This window comes from Manacus vitellinus, unplaced genomic scaffold (genome assembly GCF_001715985.3).
Source record: "Manacus vitellinus isolate BGI_N305 unplaced genomic scaffold, ASM171598v3 scaffold_32_pilon, whole genome shotgun sequence".
NCBI classification, from domain to species: domain Eukaryota; kingdom Metazoa; phylum Chordata; class Aves; order Passeriformes; family Pipridae; genus Manacus; species Manacus vitellinus.
Genome location: NW_021940460.1, coordinates 3,911,782 through 3,926,010, shown reverse-complemented (window position 1 = coordinate 3,926,010; position 14,229 = coordinate 3,911,782). Strand labels below are relative to the sequence as shown.

The window sequence follows — 14,229 nt, the reverse complement described above, 5'->3', positions numbered from 1 at the left end:
AAAAAGGAAAACAGTTATGGAAAGCAACTAAATCCTCGCAAATATTGACCTCTGGAGCTGCACAGGAAGATGAAACACATTTAGGAGGAGTGTTATGAAAGCTGCAGTAACTCCCTGAGATCATTTACATGGTTAATATTGGCTATATTTGTCCCCCTAACATTAACTAGAGTTCCACATATTAATTCCCACTCTAATTTTGTATACTTTTTTAATTAAAAAGAACCCAAACTGAGATCATGTCTCCCAGTATCACCCCACTGCTAAACAACTTAGGGCTCTCCAGCTCCAGTCAGAATTTCCTTGCCAGAAGTCCATCCATGTTTAGGTCTCTCTGACATTGAAATATGTATCCTTGTTCCAGGAATGAAATTACTGCTTTGCCTTAAATATATAAATTAATTCAGCTAATTCACAGAGTTTTGTCTTGGCAATGAGATTTAATCACAACATCTTGCTTTTAAATCAGATAAAAGGCACACCAAATGTTCAAATTACACTGGTGTCTCTAAATAGAATTCAAATATCTTCATTTAATCTAAACTCACATTATGTATCTCGAAACCTGCTATTCACACAGTCAAAAAATATTTTAAATATAAAAGACCTTACATATAAATCCATACTCTTTAGAGAGAAATCATAAACTGAAGAGTCTCTGGCTTGAGATATATATTTCAAGATAGAGATAAAATCAATAGAAAATAAATGGCTTTACTACATGCTTGTGGCTCCCTGGAATAATTTAAGACCTTCTTTTTCTGGAGTTCCCTGTGACTTACACCAAAGTAAAACCCTAATACTGCACTGTTTCAGGATGAATTTAAAATTTCAGCTCATATAAAAAGATACTCCAATTTAATTCTACCACCAGGACAAAAAGCAACCCTTCTGCTTCAAAAGCACACAGGAACTACATACCTTTATTCTGATTTGTGTCACTTGAAATGAAGACTCAGTTCCAGTAGAAAGAATGATACTTGCTCTGGTTTTCCCAGTTTCAGTAAGAAAACCTAAAGCAGGAGTGGGAATAGAATGAGGTTGGGATGGTTGCTGGTGCAAGGAGTTTGAAGGAGAATACTGGGATTGTGGACTGAAGGAGGGGGAAACAAAACCACAACTCTTTTCCAGTGAAATGCTCATTAGTAAATGTTTCCAAATGAAAGAGATAAGTTAAAAGATTGTTATTATGTCAGTACCTCCAGGCAGTGACTCTCTTGGAACTGCAATAATCTGCAGCAGTTTCAAGAGTGTTTCCCCATTAAAGGGTATTAGTAATTCCCAAATATTATTTTGGCTTGGGGCTTCTGTTCAGTGGTATAACTATTCACTGTTATAATTCATTCACAGATATAACTCAGTTCCCCACACTGTGACCCATAAAACAACAGAAAACAATCCAACAAAACAACAATCCAACACAAAACAACTGAAAATAAACTCAAATAACAGATGTGAGCAAACAAGAGAGTTAAAATAAGCATTTAGAATGTGCCTGATTTCCTGTCACAATGGCTTTCGTTCACCAGTAGCACTGCACAAGACAATAAACCATTTTTAAAAAAAAAAGATTAGGTGGCATTTCACTTAAAAAGGAGCTCAAGAAACACAAATCTCTTTGTTCAGGTTGTATCCAGTACATAAAAGCATTGCATTAACAAAGAGAGGCTTTAAAGGAGAATTAATAGTTATGTGGAGTCAGGGAGAATTTCAATGATTGCCACCATCTCTCTCCATCAATATTTGGGAAACCAGCAGTGAAGGATTCATGACTTCAACCCACAAAATGGGCTCTAGTATAATATTCCCAGGGTCAGCTCATGGCTGACTTCCATGTAGGATATCAATAATTCTCCCTAAAATCCAATCTTTTTGATTGGTTGCTTTGCTTTGACAATAAACTGGCTCCTGAGAAATCACAGTGTTGCAAAACAGATTCTAGATATTGGTTTTTTTGCTTGTTTTGTTGGTTTGCTTTTTTTTATTATAGAAGTTTCATATCATAAAACTATGAAGAAGCACCAAATATATATAATAAACACAGAATAGCACCATGGCCTCATTAACAGTCATTATGTCTGGTTGAGTCGTTTCCAACCTAAACAACTTTATGATTCTAATATTTTGGATTTTAAACTTCAGGTTCTTACCATCCCCAGTCCAAGGCTCCACAAGGAGGTTTTCAGGCCCTGATTTATCTTCTTTTCCCTTTACATCACAGGCTTGCAGAGTCAGTCTTAAAGGTTTTCCTAAGTGAGAAAATTAACAGGTTTATCAAATTCATTTCAAAACGATAAAATTTGTTTTCCAAAGTTCTTAATACAGAAAACAAATGGAAAAAAGAAATCAAAATACTATGAGATTTTTACCACTGTCAGACTAAAAAAGGGAGGGAAACTGGAGTATGAGAGATACATTAATCTAACATAATTCAAGTTTTAAATAGAGACAGAAGGACAATTAAAATCATGACAGTGTTCCTTCCACTGTTTGCACAGTTTGGAATTCACAATCCATGAAATACCACTTGTCTTACAAAAGGCAGTGGCTACTCTGGGGAAAACCAAGCAGTTTTCAAAGCTTTTGAACTAAGCACTGATACTTGTAAAACAATTCATGTATTCTTTGGCACAAGACAAGAAGTACTGACAAAACACACTAAAAGGCAAGCAAAGGGTAAAATTCTTCATGAGACTAATGACAACCTCAGAAGTTGACAACTGAGAAAATACAGATTTATCAGCCAATGCTGCCAAGTCACCACCTGATGTCAGACCACAAACAGCTCTACACTCATGACACACTCAGATTATAAAAACCTGGGTTTAACTCAGATTATAAACTGGTAAAAGTGAAAATAAAAGAACTTTAAACAGATGGCGATGATGTTACACTTAAAATACATCTTAAATTTGTGTGAGACCATTTACTGAGGCTGAGCACACAGCACTGGAACAACAGGAATACTTGATGTCATTTGACTTTTAAGCAACACAAACACCATCACCACTTGATACAGGGGCCACTATCTACACAGTTCATGTTTTCTCCCTTGAGAAGATGCTCCCTGGTTCAATTCTTTGATCAGAAAGCTGATCTAATCCCCAACTTTTAGAGCAGTTCAGCTTCCGAGGTTGTCTCCTCAGTGACAGTTTTTAATTTAGAAGCCTTGTATAAAATTTTAAACCCCAACAACGAGTAGAACAACTCAAAGCTGTGCATTTTCTGAAGCATGGCCTGTAAAGGATGCAGGAATTGCTCCATTACCATATTTATAGAGCAGGTTCTGTCTGACTGCTGCCATGGAAGCGATGAGAGAGGAAGCCTTGTACGGAGTGTCCAGATGCTCAGTGATTGCACAAAGGGAACTCATCACTTTGGCAACACTCCCCCGGGCTAAGGCAAAGGCCAGGAGTGTCAGCTCCACCTCTGGAGTAGTACAACAGCTGGGGAGGGAAAACAACAACAGTGTGAAAAGAAAATCTGGGATATTTTGGCTTTAAACAATGCTGCCATGGAATCTCTCAGGTGCCTGAACGTCTTCGAATTATTCAAGATGCTTAAAAAAATAGCAGGTGAGTAAAAAGGCAAGGTTTTGCTATACAAAGTCTCCTAAACCATTTCTCAGAGCATCAGCAGCACAAGCTCACCTTGTTATCCTGATCAGGAAACTATCCACTTCTTCCAAAACGTTTGGGGATAAGAAGCTGGAAAAATCCGTGGAGCCCGGTGTCAGGGAGAGAGGTGGCATGTGCTGCAGTGCTTTCCTGGGGAAAAATGAAACACAACAGCAGGAAACCAGTCAGAATGGGAGAAAACAGCCTCCCAAAAGGAATCAGACATTTGAATCTTCAGGCTTTGCGTGGGCAGGTCTCTGCAAATTGCTGCTGAGTGCACAAAATGTATTTACACAGAGAAGCTCTTCAAAAGGTAACAGCAGGATTGCATTCCAGGCAGGGAGAAGTTCAGTGACTGCTGGGTAATCTCCAATCTAGTCCCATAATCTCAGATTTAATGAGACAAACACATGCAGGAGTTTTGAATTAAATCTGTGACAGCATTAGAAACAGCTCAGTGTGCAAGTGCTGTTTCATTTTTTAAATTGTTCTGGAATTGAGCAAGAGCCCGTGAGTAAAGGGAAAATGGCTTTGAAATTCCTTCAAAACAATTACAGAAAGACACTTGTTAGCTCAGACCAGAATTTTTGTGTATTCCCAAAAATCATGTAATAACCCCAGAAAACAGGAATTCTCAAGCAGTTTCACCAAAGTCATTCTATCCAATACTGAAGTCATTCTATCTAATATTAAAGTTTGGGGGTTTTGCTTTATAATTCTAAACACTGAATCTGTAATTCCTGGAAGCCTGTTTTCAGTCAACATAAATTTTTTCTGCTTTATTAGTTCAGAGTTAATGGTATATTTCTAAAAAATATCTAAACTGTGCTAAAACTGAAGGCCCTCAGTTTTAGTAAAGCTTGCAACTTCCTCAGGTGTGGGCATGTATGAAGGTATCTAAACCTTAAAGAGATTTCACAGATGACACAAATTAAAAGATAGGCTTAATGGACTTTAACCTGCTGCACTCATTAACCTAATCAGCACTGCTCCTCAGTTTTGTGGTATTATGCTACCTAAGCTCTATAAAAGCTGATGTGGGTGTGGAAACATTTTCTTAGGATTCCAACCCTTCAAGTCATCCAGCAGAAGTGTTTGGCAATCAAACAAGGAAATGTTACACAGAAAATGGTCAATCACCACAAGCAAATACCTGCATGGAGATAGTGCACAGACTCAACTATATCCCCATGAAAAGTGTGACAAGGCATCACACAGGCAGAAATCTGCTGAAAATTAGGCTAAATTAACCTCATAAGGTTAATTAACCTCATAAGGGGGAGATGTTAATTTTATTATCAACATTGGACAGTGAAAATTAATTAATTTAAGGCTTCTCGACATCATGACAAGTCAAAGCAAGGGTAAAAAAATGTATTTTTCAGTGTCCATTCAGTCATGGTTTAACAACTAGATGAGACACAACAGCCAGGACAATTACCCTTTTCTAGTGTATGCAAGTGGACAAAGGAGAAACATCAAAAATTTGAACAATGAGATGGCAAAAAGATGTTTAATCACCTCAGTGGAGGGAGTGGAAACCAGTTACACAAGGCAGACTAGCTTACTAAAGCCAGAAGTATTTAAAAAAAAACCCACTTATAAAACCAAATAAAATCCCTCAGCGTGGAACTTTGGTACTTACTGAGTATTCTGTAAAATAGTGTGAACAAATGCTGGGTTTGTTTCCATGGAAGCTGTGACCAGAGAGGTCAGCAGGGACCAGTACCAGATGGCTGAGGCATCACACACAGACACTGCCACCTTCTTCACCCTCTGGTAGCCCACGGCCCTGAGCCCGTGGATCCTGGTGTCACACCCGTCACTAAGGCAACGCTTGATGTTTATCTGGACATCTGTCAAAACACAAAACAGAATTTTTTTTTCCCATTTCTTCTGCTGGATTAGATCTAGAAGAGTGCAGATATTCTGAACAATAATTCCTGCAGAACCCCTTAGGGAAAAAAAATGGCAGGAGACGCAAAACTGTCCTCCCACGTGTGGACGAGTGCACAAGTGTTTCCTCACCGTGCACACTGTGATTGGGAAAATTCAGCCTTTCAATAGTCCATTACATATGGCATGGCTAGAAATTAAGGGGAAAAAAGTAGTAAAAGCCCCCCAAAGTGGAAAATAGTTTATTTCACCAGTACCTTTCTACCTACGTAGGTAGGCAGTGTCTTGGGAGTGAATGGTTGGGGAGTTGATGGGGAAAAGGAGTAAAGCCTAAATGCAAAGTTTTAAGTTACACAAAAATTTTCACTAAGTTCTTGACCATTCTGCATAGATGATGTTGTCCTGATTACTTCTGAGGAACAACACCCTTGCTGCCCATTTCTTGTGGCAATCAAAGTTCATCTCAGTGAAAAACACCTTTTTGAACTGAAGGGACAAAATTCCTGAAGCTGTAGAAACCATCTTAGGAAGAAGCAGCTTTCCTTGGATTGATTCCAATATAGCACCCACAGAGCCACCAGATTCAAAAATAACACTATTTAAAACCCCTGAGCACAAAACCTGTTTTACATCTGACCAATTTCAGAGTTTTGGTACTAAAAAAAACCAGTTGCTCAGAAGCAGATTTTTTGCTAGATACTATCAGCCAACATATGCTTTCACTGTGCAAGCAAAGATATTTTAAAACTGCCCTCTGTCTTCAAATTGAGAGGCTAAAACTGCATCTTGAGTCAATCTTCTCCTCAGCCCTGAGCCCACATTACAGACAGACCACGAGAAAGGCTCAGGAGACTCTTCCAGGCTAGAAATTAAACTACAATTAAACCAATTTTTTCCAACCCAAGGACGAGGTCAGAAGTTTCACCTCTAACGACTGACACTTCAACACACCATTCCATGATCTACCCAACCTTTCACCTTCCAAAAAGCAGCAAAACAATATCCCAATGGGATCTTTATTGACTCACACATCTGACTAATGTTAGCGTTTTCCAACAGTGTTACGTAGCCAGTGATATTGCTTGGAATGTGAACATCTCGGACCTCCTGGAGACTGCTGGCATTCCTTCCCACTGCCACTGTGACCTGCTGTGGCATGTAACTCTGGTCACTGGCTGCCACTGCGATGGACAGGTGTCTCAAAACCACATCTGGTTTCATCTTTAAGCTGCAGAGCAAAGAAGATAAAACAGTTCTTGTAAAGAGAAGGCAAGTCAAGCACTCTGCTTTAATGATTTTGTTATCATATATATATATTATATTATTCATTCATTTTCCACCTCTACAGACAGAAATAAATCCTCTGAGCTTTACTTCATGCTTCACAGGTCTTCCTACAACCCCATATCATGGTGGACAAGTTAAAAGATTTCGACTTAAAAAACCAGTCACCTCTGAGAGTGAGACATTAGATCCTTCTGTTCATATTTTCAACTGAGAATTCATTCTTCAGAAATAAAAATGCAGTGTCAATAATGACCAAAACGAGATATGGGGTTTTTTTTAAGTATAGATCTACCACTGAAAAAGCACTCAACAATTCTGTTTCATTGAGCATTTCTGTCTCGTGGAACTTTCTAGACAGTGGCAAAGCACTTCTATTCAAGTCCCAACCACTGCATCTGCACCACAGCTTGGAAAGCTTTGCTCCACAACAAGGCAGTGGCAGATGCAGGCATTTTACAGGTGAACTTTTATTTGGTTGTTAGGCCTTTAAACTTTATGCAGAGATAATGACTTCTGCATAAAGTTTAACCCCCTAACCACCACTATACTTATCTGTCACTCACTGATTCCACAATTTTTTTTTAATTACATCTGTACTGGGTTTGTGTGATAAGGTTTTGGCAGTGGGGGGCTATGGGGTGGGGGGTTTGTGTGGAGACAGGCCCCTTGGAGAGGGGAGCCTGCACTGGAGCAGGTTTGCTGGCAGGACTTGTGAGCCCATGAGAAGGACCCATGGAAGGGATTCCACCCTGAAAGCAGGAGAAGAGTGTGATGAGTCCTCCCACTGGGGAGGAAGGAGTGGCAGAAACATGTGATGAACTGACCACAGCCCACACTCCCCACACCCTGTGCCTCTGAGGGGGAGGAGAAAGAGGAAGAGAAGTTAATTCTGGGGAAAAGGGAGGGGAAGATTTGGTTTTATTTCTCCTTACCCTACTCTGATTTAATGAATTCAATTAAATGCCCCAAGTCAAGTCTGCTTTGCCCGTGATGGAGTTGGTGAGGGAGCTCTCCCTGTCCTGGACCCACCAGCTCTTTGTTTCATTTTTCGCTCCAGCTGGGGAGGGGAGTGATGGAGCAGCCCTGGGGGCAGCTGGAGTGCAGGCAGGGCCAAGGCAAGGCCCAGCACCCCACCCCTCTCACCGTATCCAGTGGGAGCGGGCGCTCCCGTCCGACTGCCAGAAGGAGGAGGTTTCCCCGTTGGTCATCTTGTCGATGTCGGCGGAATTGGACGAGGTCTCGATGTGGGTGTAGCACTTCGGGACAGACTTCAGCTTGTCTGACTCCTCACTGCCATTCAGGTCACTGGGGTACTCTGCACAGACAAGGAATTGCTCAGGACATGCTGCTTTGGCTTGTTTTGAAAACTGTTATACCTTTACAGTAACTATCTCAAACCAATTAACTGCTTGGCACAGAACACAGCCTGTTTCTGACAGGATCTACGAGACAGCAAGGTTTGATTTCACCTGGAACTGCAATAATCTCAATCTACCACTCATGGCATGAAAACACCTCCACTGCCTGGAGTTCAATAGCCTTTGTCTCCTTTCATTACTGGTCTCATCAGTGTTTTATCATTTTCGTGCCAAAATACAAACAGATGAAAGGAAAAAGTAAATCATCACAGAGAAAACCTCGATTCAGCTACTCTAGGGAAGGGACAAAGCAGGCTGTTTCCCCAGGTAACTTGATCTGCTTCAACAGAAGTGCAGAAATCTGAAAATACCAAGTCAAGCTGTGAAGCAAAAGAGCCATGGCTCCAGTGAGATCACCAGGCCAGTCCCACAGAGACACAGGAAAAGACTCACTACTTTCAGTCCAAAACAATAAAATACCTATTAATACTGAACAGCCAACTTCAGCAAACATTCACTTCCCATGGCAACCAAGTTTCTGGCAACCAGTAGAGATATTTGACCGAATAGACAATATGGCAGATCAGTAATGGTCAGGAGCAAGATGAGAACATCCCAGTGTGGATAGCTCAGAAATCAATTCGCTTTTTGTGCCTCAAAAAGTGAACAAAACAACCCCCCAGAAGTGTGCAGATCAACTCCATGCCTGTTAGAGGTGACCCAGCAGGTATCACCCACCTCTCTCCTTCAGGAGAAGCCGATCCAAAGAGTCCTTGAGCACGGAGGAGCGCATGGTGCAGATGTTGTTGAAGTACTCCAGCACTGGGTACGGGATGGCAGAGCTGGAGATGCGGTTCCGGTGCAGGAACCTCAGGATCATCGAGGCGTGGAGGCCCAGCCGCTCTTTCGATTCAGAAAATATGTCAATAAAACCTAGAAAGAGACACGATTTCCTTGTGGGTTTGGGCACAATGTAAGAAGGATGTAAAGCCATTAGAGAGAGTCCAAAGGAGGCTACGAAGATGGGGAAGGGTCAGGAGGGACCATGTGAGGAGCAGCTGAGGGCACCTGGTTTGTCCAGCCTGGAGAAGAGCAGATTGATGTCAGACCCCCCACCAGGGACTGCAGCTTCCTCCTGAGGGGCAGCTCTGATCCCTCCTCTCTGTGACAAGACCTGAGGGAATGGCTGGAGCTGTGTCAGGGGAGGGTTAGGGTGGATCTCAGGGAAAGGTTCTTCCCCCAGAGGCTGGTTGGGCACTGACCAGGCTCCCCAGGGCAGTGGGCACAGCCCCAAGGCTGCCAGAGCTCCAGGAGTGTTTGGACAACGCTCTGAGGGACAGGGTGGGATTGTTGGGGTGTCTGTGCAGGGCCAGGAGTTGGACTGGATGATCCTTGTGGGTCTCTTCCAGCTCAGGACATTCTGTGACTCTATGAGCTGACTTGACCAAGTCCTTACATTCCCCCTTTAAATCCTATTACTTGAGAAATCCAAATTAAGCATGGTAACCAATATTAGGAAACTACATTCCACCACATAAAGCAGCTCAAGTTTGCAACCTTTACAACAGGGAAAAGTGCAGGCAAATATTTTTGTGAGTTACTTGAAATGCCTGAAGGAGTTCAAAACAATAACCAAAAATCTTATGCTTGTTTTGCTGTCCCAAACCCTTACCTTCAATACCTGAGTGAAGCAGCTGCTGCCTGGCTAACAAGAGGATGTACTTGCATCAGTCATTTGGAGCTACATTAAGCATCTCACTTTGGCACTGTGGATTATTCCCAAAGAGATCTCTAATGCTTTCCACCAAACTGGCAAGAAATTCCAGCTCCTTCACATTGGTACTCTGAATCCCAGTGCATTTAGATGCATAGAATAGTATCCTAAGTCCTCTCCTCTGACTTATCTCTAGCCAATTGCAGCCTTTCCTGTCTTATCTTTTAAGGCAAGTCCTCTTTAGCCACTTACCATCAAAGGAAAGCCAGTAACTGATACTTATCCCAGAAATTAAGTTCTGGAAACCGACACTTTCTGAACCATACACTGTAAAACCTGAGTGATGTTTTAGCAGGATTTCAAATGCTGAATAACAATATAATAGTACTAAAGTGTATGACTCATTCCCTGAAGCAGACTCCACGGAGGATTTATTCCCCCAGTGACCAAGTACAAGACTGCATTAGCTGGGCACTCACCAAAACCCTGCAAGGAGCTCTGTTCTGTCTGTGAGATAAACCAAAGGAGAATAAGACACTCTCCAGTCACACAGAGAAGAAAAGAGTGGTACTTTGTGAAAGGAAGTTCTGCACATAATTATGGGAAATTTTTAATTTATAGCAACCTCCCTTGCTTGATACTGAAGAAATAAGAACCTCCTGGAGTATGGTTTTGATGAGATTAGGACAAGCAATTCATTGAAGCAGCACTCCTTTTATAGGGCAGGACTTGGGGAACCATGTGTTTTGTCCCTCTGCTCCCATACCTGGCACTAGTGAACAAGCTTGCAGTTGCCTGATTACATGGCTCAGCTCCCCCTGAAGATTTGCTCCACTAGAATTCTTGAGAGCCTCCAGCATATTCTCCACATCTACAGTGCCATCTCCTTCAACATCAAACTGTGCAAAGGCCTGAGGAGGGACAAAAAAGGAAAATTTATTTCAGCATATTTCCTTCAAGCAGGAATTCAAGGCATTTCAGAGAAACGTTGTAACACTATTAAATTAAGCTCAAAATAATCAATTTTCCACAGTATTGAAATCATGGTAACAGGAAACAGCCTGGCTGGAAATCTGCAGTGTCTAGCAAGTTTGGAGGTATTTGCACTGCCTTCCTATAAAAGTCAACTGTAGTCATGCTTAGGTGGAGACAGCCCATCATCTCCCCCAGTGAATCAGCAGGATCCAGCCATGGAGAGCTGGGACTGGCAGAAAGGTGCTCACTAGAGAACCCCAGAAAGTTCTTCACTGAAGGGTGGGTTGTTCCAGAAGCCACACCTTCCATTACTCATCCCTGCTGCATCCCTCTCACTGCAGCCACTCCAGTTCCTTCAGGGTTTAAATATTTGCTTTGTTTAAGAAAATGTCCTGAGAACCAGAAGATTTTTTTTTTAATGTGTATTTCCTTCCATAAACTGTCCTCCTACACAAAATACCAAAATATAGTTTGTCAAAGTATTTGTGAAACAATGGAGAGTTAGAAAAGTTTTTTTTTTCTTATTGAAGGGAACCACTGCCAGCTTTATTAACTTTGACCTTCATGTAACTTTTCATATAAAAAGCTGTGTTGAGCATGTACAAAAAATAACTCACACAGCACTTCACAACTTTGAACTAACAAAAGTACATGGTATTTTTATTCAGCTGAGCCTATAAAACAGAACCAAGCTCATAAATGTAAATTAATTTAACTAGCCACTTTAGAGAACTTATAGCCAGATTTTTAATAGTGGTGTGTCACTGGAGCATATTTTCACAATCAGATCTAATTCTGAAACAAACTTTCATTCAATTGCTAAAAAAATGGGACTTACCCCAAAAGAGAAATGCAGTATTTCAGGAGTACCCACTTTTCCCATATAAATTGGGAATGCACTTAACAAAAGATATTTCTTTACAAGTAAGACTCGAGTCTCCCAGCCCTGAACTTGGTATTTCAAGTTCAGCCACATAGCCCAGGAAATGTGGGGCCCAAAAACAGCCCATCCCAGGGGGGTCTGAGCCAAGGGATTGCTGCTGCTCGGGAGGCAGCTCAGGCTTCAGTCTCTCCCTTTATTACCTGATTATCAAACTTGCTGCACCATTAAAAGTCTATCCTAGAGAGCTGATCAGCTCAAAATAACCTGCCAATTAACCATGACATAATTACAGCACTTAAATGGGAGCAAAGTCCTCAGAACACGACAGAGTCAAAGCGAGGTGTTTTAGCTGCTTAAAGCTCAGATGGCACTGAGGTGAATTGTAGCTCGGCAGCTTTATGAAGTCTTACTAAAAACAGAGCTGAAGCCAAAATAATAATTATCACCTTTGAAAAACTATTCTGAGTAGCAAAGCTGGTGCTGAGCACCAGAGCCAGTACAGGAGACTGAAATGGGGCATCAGGCAGATCCCAGAACAAAAACCTTTGCTCGAGGAGAATCAATTCCCTCTGGCTTGTTCTAACAGACATAACTCAGCTGCCAAAACAATTCAATGTACAGTTTCACACCATCCTCACCATTATGACTTTTTATCCTCATATTTGAAGTCCAACTGTGCAGTTACTAAGCTACAAGGTGAGCAAGTTTTGTGATGTTACTGGTGAAAATAAAGGCACACAAAACCACAAGGCTGGATTTGCTGACAGCTACTTTAAACTGGTTTCTTACACTTTCATGTAAGAAGGGATTACCACATATATGCTTTTCTTTGCATCTTAATGCAGGATTTTGTTATTTTATTTTTAAACTCCTCCTGTGATCTCAGGAGATTGCTCCAAATTTAGAACCCTAAAATTATTTTTTGACTGTTCAGTATAACTAATCCCTATATTTGACACAAAACAGCCACAATTTCCACTGCTGCCCTGTGCAACAGGGGATAAGCCAAAAAAAAAGGGGGAAAAAAATCAATATATCAACCTGTACTCTGAGTTTTTGAGCTGTTTTCAGCCCTGGGACATGCTACAAATGCAGCAGCAGCTTTACCACAAGCCAGCTGCATCTTGCTCCTAAATAAAGGCAGTAAATCCTCAGTTCCTACCCAGTTCAACCCTGAACATGAAGAAACATCTTTGCTGGGAAGTGATGAGTAAGAGGATTGCTTGGAAATACAGCACATGGAAAAACCAGTCCCTTGTCTCCCAGCTCAGGAGTTGGATGGCAGGACAGGACTCTGTATTTGCCCCTCTGCCCCTGGTAGAACTGCAGCATTAATGCTGCCAGCATGACATGACAACTGCTCAAGCACAACTGAATAAAAAAAAAAGGATTCAGAGGTTCAGTTTACCTAGAAAACAGATTTTGCATTTGAAGAGAGGTTCACTTTGCCCAGAAAGCATCCATAGTATGTGCTCACAGCCCCGTGCTGAGAACAGAGGAACTGAAAGGGCAGAGCAAAACTTGCTCTGTGCCAGACAGGCCTCTGTAAACACCAAAAAGTGACACCTATTGACCTGCCAGCCCCAAACTGACTAATTGAGCAGGAAATCTCAAACCCCACAGCTCGTGGGCTGGGGACAGTCACAGAAATGATGGCACCGAGGTTTTCCACAGAACTGCCAACGTCTCCCCCTGGCAGGACAGAGCAGATGTGACCACACATCCGTGCCACGGCAAACCCTGTGACGAGCTTTTTCCCCACTCCCCAGAGCAGGAAATGAAACCCAAACAAATAGATTCTTCGTGCAGAGGAGGATGTGCAACACAGACAGCTCTCAAACTATCCCTGCAGCCCACAAGGCTCAGCTGTTTGTGCCAACACAAGGAACCCCAAGGGACAAATTTCCCCCTCGTGTTGTTACAAATGAAGAAGTGTTTGTTACTGGCTCTTCTCGCAAAGGAACTGGAAGTGGAGGCAGCGTTTTACCAAGCCATTTAAACCAGTGTGATCTAAACACACCCCAAAATGAGTCTCCTCCCAGATGGCAGTAGCCCCGTTCCCCTGTCAGCACTGACTCAGGAGTGTGCGTGTGATTTATCAGTTCACAGTTACTCTGCTACTCAAAGACAGCAGGAAGTGACTGGGGAGCCCCAGGAACTGCCTGCAGTGAGGAATTCAGACACGGCCACTTTCTCAGCTGAGTGTGGAATTCCCGGCAGAGTATTCTGCTGCATTTTGGATGGGTAAAGCTTAAATGTTCTAGACATGAAACTCCCCCTGTCCCTTCCCACAAGTGAAAGGAAACTGGACTCTCTTACACCACTAAAACCTCACCTGTCTGTGCAGGGTTAGGGTTACACCACTTTCTTGCAAGTTTTCCAAAACACTGACTTTCCAGCAAGTAATGGGATACCAACTTGAAAATTCCACTGCTGGTTTTAAAAAGCTGCAATAAAATCAAGCCTGGAAAACTTTGACTCGCTGATAACACTGGGAAG

At 42.0% G+C, this 14,229-nt stretch overlaps 1 protein-coding gene across 1 annotated transcript in view; it reads right to left on the bottom strand.

The window, feature by feature from the left end:
- ZZEF1 (zinc finger ZZ-type and EF-hand domain containing 1) overlaps positions 1–11,823 on the bottom strand; it is a 54,031-nt gene extending 42,208 nt beyond the window's left edge. The window contains exons 1-10 of the mRNA XM_029961252.1: positions 11,686–11,823; positions 10,639–10,783; positions 8,897–9,091; positions 7,944–8,115; positions 6,542–6,741; positions 5,263–5,473; positions 3,651–3,767; positions 3,268–3,446; positions 2,151–2,249; positions 922–1,013 (exon numbers count right to left, since the gene is read on the bottom strand). Of these exons, the coding sequence (XP_029817112.1) occupies positions 922–1,013; positions 2,151–2,249; positions 3,268–3,446; positions 3,651–3,767; positions 5,263–5,473; positions 6,542–6,741; positions 7,944–8,115; positions 8,897–9,091; positions 10,639–10,783; positions 11,686–11,823 (1,548 nt within the window). The remainder of the gene's footprint in view (positions 1–921; positions 1,014–2,150; positions 2,250–3,267; positions 3,447–3,650; positions 3,768–5,262; positions 5,474–6,541; positions 6,742–7,943; positions 8,116–8,896; positions 9,092–10,638; positions 10,784–11,685) is intronic.
- Between the last annotated feature and the right edge of the window lie 2,406 nt (positions 11,824–14,229).